Source organism: Scyliorhinus canicula, chromosome 12 (assembly GCF_902713615.1).
Source record: "Scyliorhinus canicula chromosome 12, sScyCan1.1, whole genome shotgun sequence".
In the NCBI taxonomy this organism is placed as follows: domain Eukaryota; kingdom Metazoa; phylum Chordata; class Chondrichthyes; order Carcharhiniformes; family Scyliorhinidae; genus Scyliorhinus; species Scyliorhinus canicula.
Genome location: NC_052157.1, coordinates 132,351,768 through 132,370,633, shown reverse-complemented (window position 1 = coordinate 132,370,633; position 18,866 = coordinate 132,351,768). Strand labels below are relative to the sequence as shown.

At 43.2% G+C, this 18,866-nt stretch overlaps 1 protein-coding gene across 3 annotated transcripts in view; it reads left to right on the top strand.

Annotated features, from left to right (window-relative positions):
* usp32 (ubiquitin specific peptidase 32) overlaps positions 1 to 18,866 on the top strand; it is a 234,179-nt gene that overhangs the window by 160,273 nt on the left and 55,040 nt on the right. For all 3 annotated transcript variants that reach the window (XM_038814182.1, XM_038814181.1, XM_038814183.1), the window contains 7 exons: positions 560 to 691; positions 3,646 to 3,753; positions 4,725 to 4,840; positions 5,895 to 5,957; positions 7,984 to 8,067; positions 10,556 to 10,617; positions 17,228 to 17,330. In XM_038814182.1, coding sequence (XP_038670110.1) covers positions 560 to 691; positions 3,646 to 3,753; positions 4,725 to 4,840; positions 5,895 to 5,957; positions 7,984 to 8,067; positions 10,556 to 10,617; positions 17,228 to 17,330 — 668 coding nt within the window. The remainder of the gene's footprint in view (positions 1 to 559; positions 692 to 3,645; positions 3,754 to 4,724; positions 4,841 to 5,894; positions 5,958 to 7,983; positions 8,068 to 10,555; positions 10,618 to 17,227; positions 17,331 to 18,866) is intronic.

The following is an 18,866-nucleotide window of genomic DNA, read 5'->3' as shown; positions in this document are numbered from 1 at the left end:
CTTATGGTTATGTCCCTTTATCTTTGTCTCTGAAGTGTCTTGAGACATTTTTTTCATTAAAGGCACTATAAAAATGTAATTTGTCATAAACAAGTTCTCGGTTTTAAAAAAAAGTACAACAATGAATATAATTATTTTAAGCATGTTGGTAAGTACTTGTGATATTAAATTTTGGAAATTTTGTTTGAGTTCGGTAAATAAAATTGAATAGGCCATGGTGACATTTTAAGGATATATTTGATGTTGATTTTGTAACCAAAGGTTTTTGTATCTGTCACTTTAAAATGTTCAGTGAAGGGCGGCACGGTGGTGCAGTGGTTAGCACTGCTGCCTCACGGTGCCGAGGTCCTGGGTTCGATCCCAATCCCCGGTCACTGTCCGTGTGGAGTTTGCACGTTGTCCCCCTGTCTGAGTGGGTCTCACCCCCACAACCCAAAAATGTGCAGGATTGGTGACGTTAAATTGCCACTTAATTGAGGGGGGAAAAATTACATTTTCAGTGTTGAACCCCAGTCTTATTGTGCATGTGATCTGATAATGTATCTACTTCTATTCGCAGTGGAAGAATCTGATATAATTGACCTTGAAAAACGCTACTGGCTACTAAAAGCTCAGTCAAGGACTGGACGTTTTGATTTGGAAACATTTGTTCCTTTAGTTTCTCCACCCATCCATCCATCTTTAACTGAAGGTAATGGAAGCTTTTTACTGAGAGAGTGATGCATACTGCAAGCAGTTTTACTGGGAGAACTGCTCAGCTCCCGGAACCCAATTAAGGTTAAACTAGGGTGACTAATGCTTTGGAACATATGGATCTCCAACCTAAGTTGGTTCATTCAGATTTATTGTAAATTTAGATGCTGTGATGGTCAGACAAATCCATACTAATCCATTATTCTGGAATATCTGCCCATCATGTAGAAATACAAACACAGTTCAGGTATCTGACCTGGACAATGAGGAAAGGAGAGGGGGCAACAGAACAATGCAAGGGCCAGTAAAACTGGGAAAAAGTAAATTTCTTTGGAGGAAAGAGCAGGGAGGACAATGGTGGGTCTGGTGTGAAGAAGATTTCGAAATTTTTCTATTAAGTGTGCCAAATTGATTTGTGTTAAGGGATTAGAATGATTAGAAATGTGAATTGTTGTGAGCAATTAGATCCTAATTGGAGAGGATTGAGTTACTCTCCACATATCGAAAGATGTGATAAATTCTAATCCGGCGTATGGGAGTGGGACAAGCTTCTGCTCACCGGGAACAGGGTTTTGTTCTTGAGGAAGAAATTAAAAGGATACATTTGCGCACGTGGGTGGAGATGGGGGTTTCTTTTTCCTCACTGGAATGGAGGAAAGGAAAAAATTAAACATTGTCCAATGCATGGATGGATTTTACAGTAGGTTTGTCCCCCCCCCCCCGAGGTAGACAGGATGTCTCTGACTTCAAGCAGAACTGGGAAAAAGGAGCTTTATTTAGAACCTTTCACAATCTTGGGACATTCCAAAGAGTTTTAAAATTGATGAAGTACTTTTAAAGTCTACTGTTATGTTGGGAGTCAGGACACTCGATCTGTATACAGCAAAGTCCTGCAAACAGCAATGAGATGACCCTATATTTTATTTTATTATTGTTAGTTGAGATAAACATTAAACTGGACACTGGGGCAAATTCCTCTGTCTTCTTTGAAAGTATCTAGCCGTTTAATCTCTCACCCAAAAGACAAGCACTAAATGTGACTAAATGTCTACTCTGCTAACAAGATTAGATGCAGAGGCTGCCACATTTGCAAGTGATTTTTATTTGCCCAATGAAGATCTATTCTTCCTGTAATTTCGGTCCATTAAGATTATCACTGACTCACTGTTGCCCATGACTGTTTGGAGTCTTCCACTTGAGATGCCTCACAAGATTATTGCCCAGTGTCATCTGCCTGCACAATGGAAGGATGCAAGGGTGGGGGAGGAAGGAACCAGAATAATGTGGGGTACAATGCATAATACTGGTCACCGGCAGGAGACATTCTGTATTTCTACCCCATGGAGTTGGGGGATGAGGAGTGGGGACCAGTTGGTGCTGTTCTTACTCCAAAGTTATCCTCATGATGGCATTTTGTGGGCCTGCATTCGGTTTGTTACTTTATCTTGATGATAACTCAGTTACTGCCACACTTTTATGCTGAGTGCACTACCTCAAAATATTCACTGATGTAGTATCCTACCCAATTTCCTCTCGAACACCAAGGCTTCCAACTCCGTAACATCCCCCATCCCTGCATCCGCTCAACTGCTGATGGTTCATTACTGTTACCTTTAGACTAGATCATTGCAATGTTCTCCCTCCGTAAACGTTTCTAATCCAAAGCTTTGCTGCCTGTGTCCTACTCAGGATCCATTCCCAATTACCTCTGACTTTTGCTCAATGGCTTACATTATCTCCTGACCTAGAAATGTTCGGATTTTGAAGCTCCTATCCTTGTTTTCAAACCCTTCCATGGTTTTGCCCCTCACTGTCTCTATCTTCCTCGAGACCTACAAATTCTGCATTCTCCCTGCTGCTCCAATTCTAGCCGAGCGCATTCTTGATTTTTGCTACCCCCAAATGGCACCCATGCTCTCAGCTACCCAGGCTCTCAGCTGAGAATTTCCTCCCTTTACCTCGGTGCTCCTCTAAATCAACTCTGACCAAGCTTTTTGTTATCTGTCCTAATGCGTCCTTATGTGGTTCAATGTCAAATTTTGTTTGATAGTGCTCCTGTGAAGCACCTTGGAACATTTTACTCTGCTAAAGACGGCACTAGGGACAAGAAAGTTGCATTTAGCTACAACTGGTTCATATTGTTCACTGTTGAAGATGGGCAGATATTTGTTTCCTTGTCTGATTTCTGGGGGAATGCATTTTGTTTCCCAAAAGCTATTCAGTATCGGAGATACTGAGCTTTTTGTTTTTAAGTTTTAGAATCTGCCCTTTCAATAATGCACCTATCTGTACAGTTGCCATTGAAGGTGGAGTCCCTCAAGAATCACCATTTTTAATACATTACAGATTACCAGTGAAGTGTCCTTTATCCATAAATCCAAAAACCAAACACGTACAAAAGCTGCACTTTTTTTTTTAAACCTCACCTACCTTTAGTGCAGGAAATCTAGTTGTTTATCTGCACTATTTACCTTGCAGCTTTTATGTCAAGTAAAATTATTACAGATACCCCATATTTATTATTTAGCAATACATCTTTCTTTTCTAGCCGTTTTTGGTTTCTTTTGACAGTAGCTGTGCCAGACTTAGGCTATTGTAATGTTGTTTTATATACGGTATCCGAAAACCTAAATTATCTGAAATCGGAAATGCGTTCGGCTCCAAGAGTTTTGGTAAAGGATACTCTAACTCTATCTCGGTATTTCAACCCTTGAATTAATACAAGTCTATAAAGATAAGCTCTTATTTTTAGTTACACTCGATTTTAAAGTATTTACTGCATAAATTAGATGGAATTCCTTGTGGGCAATACCATGGGAAATCAGAAGATAAAATGCATATTTATTATGTGTCCCATAGTACTAGTATTTGTGACTAATTCATGCAAGGTATTATTACAGTAAATACCCTCTTATGAACTGTATAGTCAACTTACATGGGCATCCATTACAGGTCTATTCAGCGCTTTTGATGAAAATCGTGACAATCACATAGACTTCAAAGAAATCTCTTGCGGTCTTTCTGCTTGCTGCAGAGGACCTCTCGCTGAACGGCAGAAATGTAAGTTTTGGCAGATTTGGTAATTGTGTAATGCATCAAAAAGTTAATTTGTTTGTGGTAGTGGCCGCTATTTTAGCGAATTTGTGCAGTCTAATCTGGTTTAATATGTGGAAATTAGGTTTTTATATTTTAAAAATGTTAATTTAAGATTTGAAATACGTAAAAATATATTAACTTTCAAAGATGGGATTGAAAACTGTTCATAGTTTAGAAGGGTCACCAATAAGAGAGATTTAGAAAGGTTGGCCATAAGAAAAGAAAGAATGTTGTGCTAACTGCTGTAGGATAGAAGTATTAATTTGGCAATAGATTGTACAAACTGGTTTGAACAATTTCATACAGGAGGCTTATAGCCAAGAGACGGAGTTTCATCAGTCTCTGTTGGATTTGAGCCAGGTTCCAAAGATTGAAGGCAATTATCTACGTTCTGTTGTATTCCGTTCTTGCCAACTATTGAACTTTCACTCTACTTCAAGATATCTCGGCGTTAAAACAGGCTACAGTGGTTAGTGCTGCTTTATGTCCTGGAACAGGAATAATAGATTTAAATGGCAGAGCTGAGGCATAGGATGGAAGGAGATGTTACACAGCATCATTTTAACCTATTCTATTTCACAGTATAAGTGCAAAGTCCAAATAAAGATGTTGCACGGCAAAGTTTTGATTTATATCTTTTGAAAATTATATAACAACTTTCCATAAAATAAAAACTCAAAGATGGAAGTAACAGAATAGATTAGTCATATCTGAAAAAGAAGACAGTTTGAGTTTCATACCCATACTCCATAAATAATGGTAACCAGTCTTTTCTCTTTGTAGCTGTTAGTGACTTGCTGTGTTATTTCCACTAGTTTTATATCAGTTTTTTGACATTTGCAGTTTTTTCCTTTTTTATTTATATATTTTAGTACAATTTTCTGTTCTCTAGCTCTTTTTTTATTTAAAAAGTGAAAAGTTCTTTGTTTCATTAGTTTGTTTCAAGGTATTTGACACTGACCGAGATGGAGCTTTGTCTCGCACTGAATTAGAAGAAATGATAGTTGCACTTTTGGAAGTCTGGAAAGATAACCGCACTGACAGTATCCCTGTAAGTAATAGTGTAAATACTTAAGAATTCATATATTCTTTAATTAAATGGTGAACTAAAAATACTCAATCAGCAGGCACATGATGGGTGAAACAGGACTTGGTGTGCGTAAGGGACACGAACAGCAGAAGTTTGGATAACCTGTAGATTAGAGGAGATGCATTGGAATAGTCAAGTCAAAGGCATTGATGAGAATTTCAACAGTAGATGAGCTGAAACAGGGTAGAGTTGAGAGCAATGTTACTGACGTGGAAATAGGCAGTCTTAATGGTGGCGTGGATATGTGGTCAGAACCTTATTTCAGAGTCAAAGTATGACACCAAGGCTGCAGACAATCTTATTTAACCTCTGTCAGATGCCCAAGAGAGGAATTGAGTCGGTGGGAAGGGGGCGGAACTTGTTGCAAAGGCAAAAACCAGTGCCCTGGGATTTGCCATGGACTTCTAGACCTTAGTGTCTGGACTAAATGGTCGCCCTGAGACTGCATTTCAGAGAGCAAGACTAGTACAGCACCATGGAATGGGCAGCCGATCCACTTTTCAGGCTGCCTTGGGAAAGCTTCTTGGTGGCGGAAATGCATTAGGGAGCCATCCAAATGCAGCTCCACGTTATTCTTCTAACCACCCCCTCCCATCATGGGGTCAGGAAAATTCCATCTTCCCACTATTTAGTTGAACGAAATTTCTGCTCATCCAGTACTGGATATCAGACAAATAGTGTGACACTTTTGAGACATTCGAGGTGTTGGAGTTATAATTGCCTACTATCTTACTGTGGAATGGTGCATGGCACTTGTGAACTCTGGCAGAAAAATAAAAATTACCATTGTCAATTAAAATAACAAAAGAATGAAATGGAATAATATTCAAAGCTTCTCACCATTTCCAATGGCAAAGACTGGAGTTTGACTTGTTACCTTCCTTTTTCCATTAACAATTCCATGCAGAAATGTGCTGTGCAACCAGGACATTCTTGATCTTTATTATAAAGCTTTGTCTGCACTTGAGGGTGTCTTATCTTGCCTCATGACAACATTTGTATTCATTTTCTTCAGGAATTGCACATGGGGACAGCTGACATTGTAAATCATATCTTAAAGAAGCACGACACCACTAAGGTACATCTTCTCGACATTGCATTTGTGTTAACATTGAATGGTGCATATGATTTGTTAATTGCCGTTGAAACCTTTTTAAAAACTTATTGCAATTGTGTAGATTGTCCTAAATTTTTATGTTTGCAGTTGCTGTCAGACAACAGCAGTGTGCTTCTATTGATGGAACAGATGTTGACTTAAATTTCCAGTCAATCACCTGTGCCTTAGCACTTCAGGATTGTCTTGATAATGGTTTATTAACTCCAATTAGCATATTTACATGAGCAATGTATTCATGAAAAAACTGTTTCATAACACTTTATTTTAAAAAAAAATCACAGGATGCGAGTGTCACTGACTCGGCCAGCGTTTGTTACCCATCCCGAATACAATTAGATATGACGAGCTCAGTTGAAATTTGGCATAACTAAAATATTAAGCAAATTCCGGACTTAACTTTTTCATAGGGAATGATTTAATACGTGACAAGGTGGGGTGGTGATGACCAAGTCAATCATGAGGGAATTGGATGCAGGTGGGGGAAGATGGTAGCTTACTGTGGATTGATGAACTACATGGACCTAGTTACCTCCCTCATCTGTAGTTATGCAAAGGGCTTAAGCAAATACACAAAACAAATGGGGTAATAGTATCCTACATTTTAACATCTATCTGAATCAATAAAAGCTTTGATTTATTGAGGCATTAAACCATGTACTGAATAAACTATGGAGAGGAGATCTTGAACAAGTTCCAAACATTTGTATGAATGGTGGTACTTTGATTCTTCCTCGAGTAGATCACCAAAGGAAATATGTATATTTATATTGCTTCGAGCAAAAATAACAAGTCAGACATGGGCTTAATGCAAATGTGAATGGGCTCAGCTGTTGCATCTACTGGTAATAATTGCATTGTGATGTGATTTTGTTTCACAGCCACTATGTATTATAAGAGACTTAATAGGTTGTCAGTTTTAGGTACAAGTGATACTGTATCAGCTAGATCAAATGATTAGTTTTCTGAATGCTTAAAATCAGTATAATGCTTTTAAATGGATTAAAAAATAGAATTTTCAAATGAATAAGGCAAGCCATACAATGTCCTTTTTGACAGTATTCACGAAATTTTCAATTGATACAGCATTTACGTTATGTGAGCCTTTAGTGAAATGTTTCAGTCTCATGGTTCCATGTGTCCATTTTCATTTCAATATTTTCCTGTAAAATGGCATTATGAAAAGCTTTTCACTAGTCTTGTTTGCAAAATGTTTCAAATGCTAACCTGAGGTTTTAACAGGCTAGATGTGGAATAAAAGCATAAAATGCTTTTTCTGGCCCAGCTGTTAAATTACTTCTACTCTTAAGCTAGAGCTTTATTAATCCACAATTTTGTAATGGAGCTTAAACAGCTTCCATGGTCTTTAATTGTCAGATGCAACCCGAGGCGATTCACCAAAGTATTCAAGAAATTAATTTCAACAATAAATTTGCTCATGGGGATAGTGGAAATGATATTGATCGTGGATCATTCCAGCAGCTTCCCCAATTTGCAAAGCTTCTGATGTGAAGGTAATAGGGCAACAGTGAGAAGGGTAACATGAATTGTCTCTATCTATAATTTTCAGAGAAAAGATCTGGCTACAAGAAGGATAAATGAGATAGATTAGAGTAGGGTACATTTTAAGGCAAATATTTTGATGAGAGGTAAGTCCGGGATGGGATTTTTTTTCTCTGACGGTTGTTAGCTTGTGCAATTGCCTTCCACTGAAAGCAATGGAGGATGTGTCTTTGAATTTATTCAAGGTTGAGATAGATAGATAGATTTTTGGTAGGAAATATAGGGTTATGGGAGCAGACAGGAAACTGAAGTTGAAATCCCAACAAGATCAGCCATGATCTTATTGAATGGCGTTTATTTCCTGCTTTCTGTCTCTTGAATAGAGGAATCACATTCAAGAATGTACATGTTGCCTGCGCAAATGTGTTCTTGGATCTAATTTTACCTTCTGTGATAATTGATTTGTGTTTTTCTTGTTCAATGACAGATGGGACATTTAACACTAGAGGATTATCAGATATGGAGTGTAAAAAGTGCTCTGGCCAGTGAGTTTCTTAATCTCCTATTTCAGGTTGGTGCACAATATGTTTGTCAGCAAAATAATCTCATCTTTTATTTCACTTTTAGGTTCTCTTGTCCTGTTTTCCATAAATGGTCACAGTTTATGTGGCAGTGCATAGTCTGCTGGTACTGAATCTCACAGACAAGTGCAGTTCTGATAATGGACAAATCCTGGCGCTAAACAGCTGTGTTTACCAGGCTTTTCTGGGTTTCTTTCCTTCCCTCTTCAGATCACCAATCTCCTAGGTTTGTTCCTATTCTGCAATAATTGATATGGCACAAACTATTATTGGGAGTGATACATTTGGCCTTGGCATTATTATGCAAACTATCTTGAGTTTCTGTTCCTGATTGATAGCCACAGATCTTGTGTAGAAAATGTCAATGCTGGGGTGAGGACCAGAGTTGGTTATCCTTTGGTACTGAAAACTAGGCTCGTGCATCAATCTGTGGGAGATGAAACAATGGAGGGAAACTCACAATGCAATGATCTCAACCACTGCCTACCCTGACTTTCTGATGACACAGCACCTTCAGGAGAGGGTACATAAAATGATTATTTCCTTTCAAATTTTAAATCCCTGGTGTAGTTTGCCCAATAAATTCATCACAAGCCAGATTGGAAATCCAGCTGTGGATTATTACATTTTTGGTTAGTAAATCTAAATTGAATAATGGACTCTGTTGTTGACTATATGACTTCAATATTCGTAATTCATAGTGTGCATGTGCACTTGAACCATTTTGTCAGTTTGTTGGAAGAATGGTAAGAGAAGCAGAATGCGAGTATTTTTTGATGTGCAGTGTGTGCTCATAGAATCCCTACCGTGCAGTAGGAGGCCACCGACCCTCTGACAGAGCACTCCACTTGAGCGCACTTCCCTACCCTATCCCAATAACCCTTTAACCGTACCTGCACATCCCTGGATACTAAGGGGCAATTTATCATGGCCAATCCACCTAACCTGCAAATTTTTGGAATGTGGGAGGAAATCAGAGCACCCAGAGAAACCCATGCAGACACTGGGAGAACCAGAGGCTGAAATTGAACCTCGGTCCCTGGCGCTGTGAGTCAGCAGTGCTGCCATTGTGCCGCCTTGATAACTGCTTTTTGGCTATCTGTTCAAATGAGTGTGTGTAACACGGATGGAAATACCAGACTTCAGCAGTATGAACATCAGCAACATTTTATGGAGTGTCAAACTTTCACAGTGGTTATCTAGTTATCTAATCAAAGCAGATGTAAGTAAGCCCAGCCAATACAAAGCAGCGCCAAGTGGGCATTTTTTGACAACATGCATTCAAAATAAATGTGGCGTGCCTTGTATGAGTCAATATTCACTCCAATGAAGTCAAACTGTAGATTGCCGCTGCTGGACAAATGCCTGAAAGTTGCACTAAGATATCTGGCAAATAACGTCATGCTAGAAATTTGAACTTTAATGGAAGAAAATGGCTAAAACATTTTGCCCTGAATGATGGTATATCCTTGTTAAGTCAGTAAACCTGTGAAGTACCTTTACCTGTTTTATGTGTAAGGCATTTTCAACTTAAATTAGTGCATGTGGTTAAAACAATGTTGTAATAACATCACCCATGGCTAGTCAGTAATTTCTCTTGAGGCAATGCAGGTTAAGTGCCAAGTATTCAGAGTAACCAGTGGTCACTTTTTAATCAAATAAGTCACTGATTAATAATTTAAAATTTTCTTTAGAGGTTTGACGAGCAATGTTTTTTTTTAAAAACATAGATTTTAGGATGCATGGATTTTGCACTGACAGGAAGATGCTGCTCAAATTCTATCCCGATAAAGTCCACAGAGCAGATGTTTGTGTTTGGTGCAAGTGTGCACTTGAATTATGCCTTTAATACATATGTTTGTGATTTATTTGCAGATTAATATAAAAAAACAACTTTAAATCAAGTTAATCACTTTTAAGGAAGACTGACACTATAATTTGAGAAGTTCCTGGTGTATTGCTTGAAGTTCAGAATCACTTTTAAAATGTCTGCTTAATGAAGATTATCAATATAATATTATGGAATATATATTAATGGTCCAAATTAGAGATAATTTGCCCACCAGTGTGGTGAGGCAAGACATTTGTAGGTGAGGATTTTTTCACAAGCCTGCACTGAACTGAAACAATCTATAAGAGTTGAATGATTAATCACATGTTACATGTTACATGTCAGCAATTCAACAAGTCGAGAAGATGTTGAACAGTTAATTCATAGGATTAAGAAGCATTTAGATGAGCACTTGAAACACCATAACATACAAGACATCGGACCAAGTGCTGGAAAATGGGATTAAAATAGATAGATGCTTGATAGATAGGCATAGACGTGATGGCCGAATGGCCTTTTATGTGTTGTAAAACTCTTCAGGATTGTCTAAGCTGCAACTGTCTTGGGGGAAAAGACAGAACTTTTCTTTCGAAAAATAGGAAGATGTGTATCACAGCAAAAGTTATCTTTTTTCCTTTCTTTCTTAGATATGCCACATAGTTCTTGGTCTAAGACCAGCAACACCAGAAGAAGAGGGTCAAATTATCAGGTGCATAACTTGCCCAGTTATAAATGACAATAAAGCAATATTTATTTGAGCCTCCTCCAACAGTTTAACATTGTTAATGTATTTTAGGAGGTTTCTTTTTGTTAATAAAATGCTATGCTTGAAATAGTGTTGTTAGGTTATTTAGCAAATTAAGAAAACCTCATCTTTAATTAGAATTTTACATTCCATAGAAAACGTTATTTATAAACAGAAAATTAAGATATGAAGTATCCTGACTAGATATTCTCTTTGTGCACCTCCCGTGGCCTGACAGATGCAATAAACAGAAATAATGGAAAAGGTACACCCTCAAGGAACTGTTACCCTTAAAGGCATTACCTTCTATATAATATGATCTCTGCCACAGTCATGAACCTGTCCAAACTCCCTTTTGAAAACATGCAGACAGTCATACCCCACAAACCGTCAGCAGCATGTCCGGAGTGTCTCTACTCTGGCAGATAAAGAATAATCTGAAAGCAAGCATATTCCTACCTTTGTCTAATAAGCTCATGCTCCCCCACAGCGCCAGGGACCCAGGTTCAATTTCAGCCTCGGGTGACAGTGTGGAGTTTGCACTTTCTCCACAACCTTATATATATATATTATATTAATATATTAGTACGCGCACCATCCATTCCTTTCATTATTTTAGAAACCTCAATCTGGCTGCTTCTAAGTCTATTGTACTCCGAACTACATAGGCCCAAGTTCTTTTTTGCTTTTTTAAATTTAGAGTACCAGATTATTTTTTTCCCAATTAAGGTTATTACGGGTCAGGGTTTGGAGAACCCCAAAGTGTATCATGGAGTTCACCTGAACCACAACTTTTAATAGATTTTGGTTATGGGACACAAGGGCCCACTCTACGGGTGTGATGCAACAGAGATCTAAAGTACTTTTAAAACAAAACAATGTTTATCATATGAATCCAGTTAACATTTTATAAACATACAGTAAACATCTTAGCAACTATCAACTCAAATACTTGCCCCAAAGAATGCAGTACTCTATAAGTAACCCTTAATCTTTCCTAGCAACATCCATAAGACAAATACCCTCTTTAACAAAGACAGCAGATTAAATTTCTCTACTGAGAGCATTTATCATATTTAAATTAGCAAGTGATCTGAAGACATTCTTTTCATGCAGAGAGAGATCAAAATTACACCTCGTTTGGCTGGATGCAGCTCTAACTCTGAAAACTAAACTAAACACACACTATGGCTGCCAGTTCAAAAACGAAAGTAAAAGCAGACAGACAGCCCAGCTCCACCCACACTCTGACATCGCTGCAGCTATTTGATAAACACCTATTTCTTAAAGGTACATCCACTATGGGGGGGTGGGGGGGGCCAAACTCATCCAGCTCACCCAGGCTCGCAAACTTCCCGTCTACAAACAGGTCCCTCAACCTCCTGACACCTGCCCTGATCGAGGCCCCCACCTCCCCCCTGTGCCGTCTCCATTGCCCCCAAATTTTGAGGGTAGCCGCCACCACCACCGGGCTCGTGGTATACCTCGCTGGAGGGAACGGCAGCGGCGCCGTTACCTTCGCCTCCAGGCTCGTGCCCACACAGGGCGCCATCTCCATCCTCTTCCATGGTGCCCCTTCCCCGTCCATTACCCACTTACGCACCGTTGCTGCGTTGGCAGCCCAATAATACCCACAGAGGTTGGGCAGCGCCAGCCCCCCCCATCCCTGCCCCGCTCCAAGAACACCCGTCTCAACCTTGGGGTCCCGTGTGTGCCCCCACAAACCCAGTAATGCTCCTGTTAACCCGCCTGAAAAAGGCCTTCGGTATAAGGATGGGGAGGCACTGGAAAAGGAACAGAAATCTCGGGAGCACCGTCACGTTGACTGGTTGCACCCTACCCGCCAGAGACAGTGGCTTTTATGTCCCATCTCTTGAACTCCTCCTCCATTTGCTCCACCAGCCTTGAGGTTAAGCTTATGCAAGGCCCCCCCATCTCCTGGCCACCTGGACCCCCAAGTACCTGAAGCTCCTCTCCGCCCTTTTTAGTGGGAGCCTACCAATCCCCCCCTCCTGGTCACCCGGGTGTACAACGAACAGCTCGCTCTTCCCCATGTTGAGCTTGTACCCTGAGAAATCCCCAAATTCCCTGAGAATCCTCATCACCTCCGGCATTCCCCCCACCGGGTCCGCCACGTATAACAATAAGTCATCCGCATAGAGCGACACTCGGTGTTCCTCCCCACCACGTACCAGCCCCCTCCAGTTCCTCGACTCCCTCAGCGCCATGGCCAGGGGTTCAATTGCCAGCACAAAAAGCAGGGGGTACAAGGGACACCCCTGCCTCGTCCCGCGGTATTGCCGAAAATACTCCGACCACCTCCTATTCGTGGCCACACTCTCCATCGAAGCCTCATATAGCAGCCTCACCCACCTGACAAACCCCTTCCCAAACCCGAACCTTTCCAGCACCTCCCACAAGTACCCCCACTCAACTCTTATCGAAGGCCTTCTCCGCGTCCAACGCGACCACTATCTCCGCCTCCCCTTCTACCGCCGGCATCATTATAACATTGAAGAGCCTCCGTATGTTAGTGTTCAGCTGCCTCCCCTTCACGAACCCCGTTTGATCCTTGTGGATAACCTGCGGCACACAGTCCTCTATCCGCGTGGCTAAAATCTTCGCCAACAGCTTGGCGTCTACATTTAAGAGTGAGATCGGCCTGTATGACCCACACTGCAGGGTATCCTTGTCCTGCTCAAGGATCAAGGAAATCAGCGCCCGAGACATCGTCGGAGGCAGAGCTCCCCTTCCCTTGCCTCGCTGAAGGTCCTAACCAACAGGGGGCCCAACAGGTCTGCATACATCTTATAAAATTCGACCGGGAACCCATCCGGCCCCTGCGCCTTCCCCGACTGCATGCTCCCTGTCCCTTTGTCCAGCTCAACCGGCGCCCCCAGTCCCTCCACCTGTCCCTCCTCCACCCTCGGGAATCTCAGCCGGTCCAAAAAGCGCCCCATCCCCCCCCCCCCTCCTCCGCTGGGGGTTCCGACCGATACAGTTCCTCATAAAAGTCCCTGAAGACCCCATTAATGTCTACCTGCCTTTGCACCACATTTCCTCCCCTATCCTTAACTCCACCAATCTCCCTGGCCGCATCCCGCATGCGGAGCTGGTGCGCCAGCATCCTGCTCGCCTTCTCCCCATATTCATACACCGCTCCCTGTGCCTTCCTCCACTGAGCTTCAGCCTTTCTGGTGGTCAACAAGTCGAACTCAGCCTGGAGACTACTCCGCTCCCTCAGCAGTCCCTCCTCCGGAGCCTCCGTGTATCACCTGTCCACCCTCACCATCTCCCCCACCAGTCTCGCCCTCTCTCTGCTCTCTCCTCTCCCTGTGGGCTCGAATGGCGATCAACTCCCCCCTAACTACCGCCTTCAGCGTCTCCCAGACTGTCCCCAATCGGACCTCCCCGTTGTTATTGGCCTCCAGGTATCTCTCGATACATCCTCAAACCCGCCCACCCACCTCCTCGTCTGCGAGCAGCCCTACCTCCAAGCGCCAAAGCGGGCGCTGGTCTCTCTCCTCCCCCAGCTCGAGGTCCACCCAGTGCGGGGCATGGTCAGAAATGGCTATCGCCGAATACTCAGCATCCTCCACCCTCGCCATCAGCGCCCTACTCGCAATGAAAAAATCAATCCGAGAATAGGCCTTGTGCACATGGGAGAAGTATGAAAATTCCCTGGCCCTCGGCCTCGCAAACCTCCATGGATCCACCCCTCGCATCTGGTCCATAAACCCCCTCAACACCTTAGCCGCCGCTGGCCTCCTACCCGTCCTGGATCTGGATCGATCCAGTGGCAGATCCAGCACCGTGGTGAAATCCCAGCCCCATTATCAGGCCCCCTGCCTCCAAATCTGGAATCCGGCCCAACATGCGCCGCATGAAACCCGCATCATCCCAATTCGGGGCGTATACATTGACCAGCACCACCTGCTCCCCCTGCAGCTTGCCGCTTAACATCACATACCTCCCGCTGCTGTCTGCCACCATATTCAACGCCTCAAATGACACCCTCTTCCCCACCAGGATCGCCACTCCCTGATTTTTTGCATCCAGCCCCGAATGAAACACTTGACCTACCCATCCCTTCCTCAATCTAACCTGATCCGCCACCTTCAGGTGCGTCTCCTGAAGCATAGCCACGTCCGCCTTCAGGTGTGCAAACACGCGGGCCATTTGACCGACCCATTCAGTCCCCTCACATTCCAGGTTGTCAGCTGGATCAGGGGGCTACCTGCCCCCTCCCCCGTCGACTAGCCATTACTCTTCCTCAGTCCGCCACCCCCCCGCTCAGCCCGTTCCCCGCGGCGAGTGACCCCATCCCGACCCCCTCTACATGCTCCAGCTCCTTCTCGGCAATTCCAGCAGCAACCCGGTGCCCTCCACTAGCTGCGTAACCCCTTCCATTGTACTTCCGTAAGTCAGCCGACTCCTGACCCCGTGACCCCGGCTGCTCCCGCTACCCCAATGACCCTCCCCAGTTCAACACAACCACCCCCCCCCAGTGACGGCCCCGCCCACTGCTCCTCCAGCACGGGAGAGAAACCTGCGCTTCCATCCCGCGCCCCCGACCCAACATGCGGGAAAAGACGGGCACATGACCCAACAGGACCGCGAACCACTCCCAAACTCTCAACCAGTGAGAACAAAAAAAAACCAGACATGACAAAACATCCAAGTAAACAGATAACAGTCCCAAAAAGCAGAACAGCAAAAAGACATCATCAAATAGAACCGATAAAAGCGAAAGGATACCAAGGAGGACAAAGCCTCCGGGCTGTGTACACCGTTCCCCAGCCCCCAGTCCTCAGTTCAAGTCCAGCTTCTCTGCCTGGACGAAAGCCCAGGCCTCCTCCGGAGAGTCAAAGTAGAGCTGGCGGTCCTTATAAGTGACCCAGAAGCGTGCCGGCTGTAATAGGCCAGACTTGACCCCCTTCTTGTGGAGCACTGCCTTCGTCCGATTAAAACCAGCCCTTCTCTTTGCCACCTCCGCACTCCAGTCCTGGCAGATCCTGATCTCCGCATTCTCCCACTTACTACTCCTCTCCTCCTTCGCCCATCTCAGCACACACCCACGGTCGACGAAGCGGTGAAAACGGACCAGCACCGCCCGAGACGGCTCGTTTGGCTTAGGTTTCCTCAGCAGCACCCGATGGGCACCCTCCAGCTCCAAGGGTCCCTGGAACTACCCCGTGCCCATTAGCGAGTTCAGCATCATAGACACATAGGCCCCCAAATCCGAACCTTTCAGCCCCTCTGGGAGGCCTAGAATCCGCAGGTTCTTCCGACGGGCACGGTTCTCCATCTCCTCCATCCTCGATGACCACTTCTTGTGGAGCGCCTCGTGCAACTCCACCTTCACTGCCAGAACCCAGGAGTTCGTCCTCGCTCTCCGAGGCCTTTTGCTGAAGCCCTCGGATCTCCGCGCCCTGAGCCGTCTGGGTCGCCATGAGCTTGTCCAGGGAGGCCTTAAACGGTTCCAGGATCTCTGCCTTCAGCTCCCTGAAGGAGCGCTGAAGCAGCTCCTGCTGCTCCCACTGCTGCCACGCTGCTGATTCCCCGCCCGCCGCCGTCTTGCCTTTCCTGCCTCGCACCTTTCTCTGCTCCAAAGCCGAATTTTTGACTGCTCTGCTCCTGGTCCAGGCCATCCACCGGATAGAGTCTTAGAGGAAGTGTTCCCACACAGGAAAAGTCCAACCAGTACCGCTATGGGCCCTTAAAAGAGCCCAAAAGACAGAAAATAGCGGGAGCTACCGAACGTGCGGCTTAGCTCCGCATTACCGCAAACGGAAGTTTAGTGTGACCAATTTAGTGTAACCACCTGCACATCTTTGGGTGGTGGGGGTGAAACTCACGCAGACACAGGAGAATGTGCAAACTCCACACGCACAGTGACCCAGGGCCAGGATCGAACCCATAGGCAGCAGTGCTAACCAAGTTCTTAAGCCTAGCTGCAGCTATGGTTCCTTGAGATGGTAAACATTCTCATAACTCTCCTCTGCACCTTTTCCAAGGCCTGCTATATCAAGCATCATGCAAGAGAAGCAAAATTGGGTATAGTACTCCAGATGCAGTCTAACCAGTGACCTGTATATAGCAGAATAGTGTTCTTTTGTTTATATGGTTCAATTAATGTAATTCAATACTCAGTTACACTTCTCCAGATTAGTTTAAGCTTCTTTCATCATCGTTTTCTGCACATGATCAGAATATTCTGTGTTGGCCCCAACAGAATGCATGATACTACATTTATCTAGGTTAAATGCTTTTTGCCGTTGTGTGGCCCACTGCCCTAGTTCATCTAACTCTCTTTGCATTTAATTGCACACATCCACAGTTCAGGCCATTAATGAAGACATTTAGTTATGTTCCTTCATATTTAGTTACTACATTTTATTGTAGAAGTTAGTGGATCAGTTAATAATTATAGCCTATGCAGTGCAATGTTACTTGCCGATGTCAATATCTTAATGGAGGCACTAACGCCATGTCGTTGTTAAAATAGCATGCTATTTGGAAACCCTGCTTTTAATTGTTTTCAGTGACTAATTTTTGTGTGTCTTGTATCTAGTGGATGGTTGGAAAGAGAAAGCAGGCATGGCCTACAACCTGGACATAACTGGTTTCTGATTTCAGTGCAGTGGTGGCAGCAGTGGAAGGAATATGTGAAATATGTGAGTAATTGCCACGCATATTTTAATGTTTACTGAAACAGTCAGACTAGAAAAACCACAGATGTCATACATTTTTAAATGCAAAGTGATTTTTTTTTAAAGAAAAAAAACAAGCATGCTCGTCATTTCACCTGGAGTCTAAAGCTTGGAAACCATTTATTCAGCTCTAATTGATATGAGGAATTAATTTCTACTTCCGCTTACCTGCTTACAACGGCAATGTTTGAGCAATAGACTTGTCCTTATAAGAAAGGTTTGCAGCTAAGCATCACAACAGATCCACACAGCAGACACTTATGTGTGATACCACAGGTAGCGGGGAATTTACAAACTTATCAGTCTGCAAACATACCTTGTCAACAGTAGTTGACTAAATAAGGTAAAGCTGTGAGGGGGATGGGTGCCAGGGGGTGCAATGTTAATAGCTTTGGGTGCAGGGATGTGGGCAATGGGGGTGGGAGGCAAAGAGCTCTGAGAATGGGGGGGGGAGGCGTGGAATAGAGCTGTAAGAGTGGGGAGCTACTTAAAGATTTTTACGTTTTTACTTTTTTTTAACAAATAACACAACTAAAAACATTTTCAATGCAAAGACGTTACAGTCCAGAACAAGAATTATTACAAATATAAGAGCAAACATGACAGGGTGACTTTAGAACAACAGACTTTATGAACTAGTGCCTCCAGTTTTTAAACAATTTCCCAATTTTAAGCTACCATGGTATATGTATTTATGCTTTGATCATGAGCAGACAAACACATGGATACAACAATTACCTCAGGCTAAATCTTCCAGTCTCTCAATTGTCGGAGACCCAAAGTATAACTGACTGTTTGTCTATAAATTATAAGAATAGGTCAATCCAGGTTTCATTGTGTACCAACTTATTGGTTGAAGAATAGACTTTAGCTTCTAACTCCAATAAAAAAAGTAGTGTAAAAGATAACAATATTTCTGAGTGGCGCAACTTTTCTGAATCTCTATGGCAAAATAATGCTTTTATTTTCAAATATTTTCAGCTATTCAGATATTTTCTATCTTCTCTCTTCGGCCTTACTGCTTTTTGAGCTACACTCTGAAAGCTAGTGATTCCAAATAAACCTGTGGACTTTAACCTGGTGTTGTAAGACGTCTTACTGTGCCCACCCCAGTCCAACGCCAGCATCGCACAGCATTACTGCTTTTTGTAATTGCTCTTATTTTTCAAAATCTGCCTTTATCATAGAATTTACAGTGCAGAAGGAGTGACTTTAGAACCATTCGGCCAATCAAGTCTGCACCGGTCCTTGGAATTAGCACGCCACTTTAGCCCACACCCGTAACCCTGTAACTCCATTTAACCTTTTTGGACACTAAGGGCAATTTAACATGGCCAATCACCTAACCTGCACATCTTTAGACTGTGGGAGGAAACCGGAGACCCGGAGGAAACCCACGTCTGAGTTTTTAAAAAAAAATTCCACACTTTGTCCGTCACAGAATATGATTCAGTGGTGTATCTGTACTATGAAAATTTTATCTAACATTGCAGGTGAGAA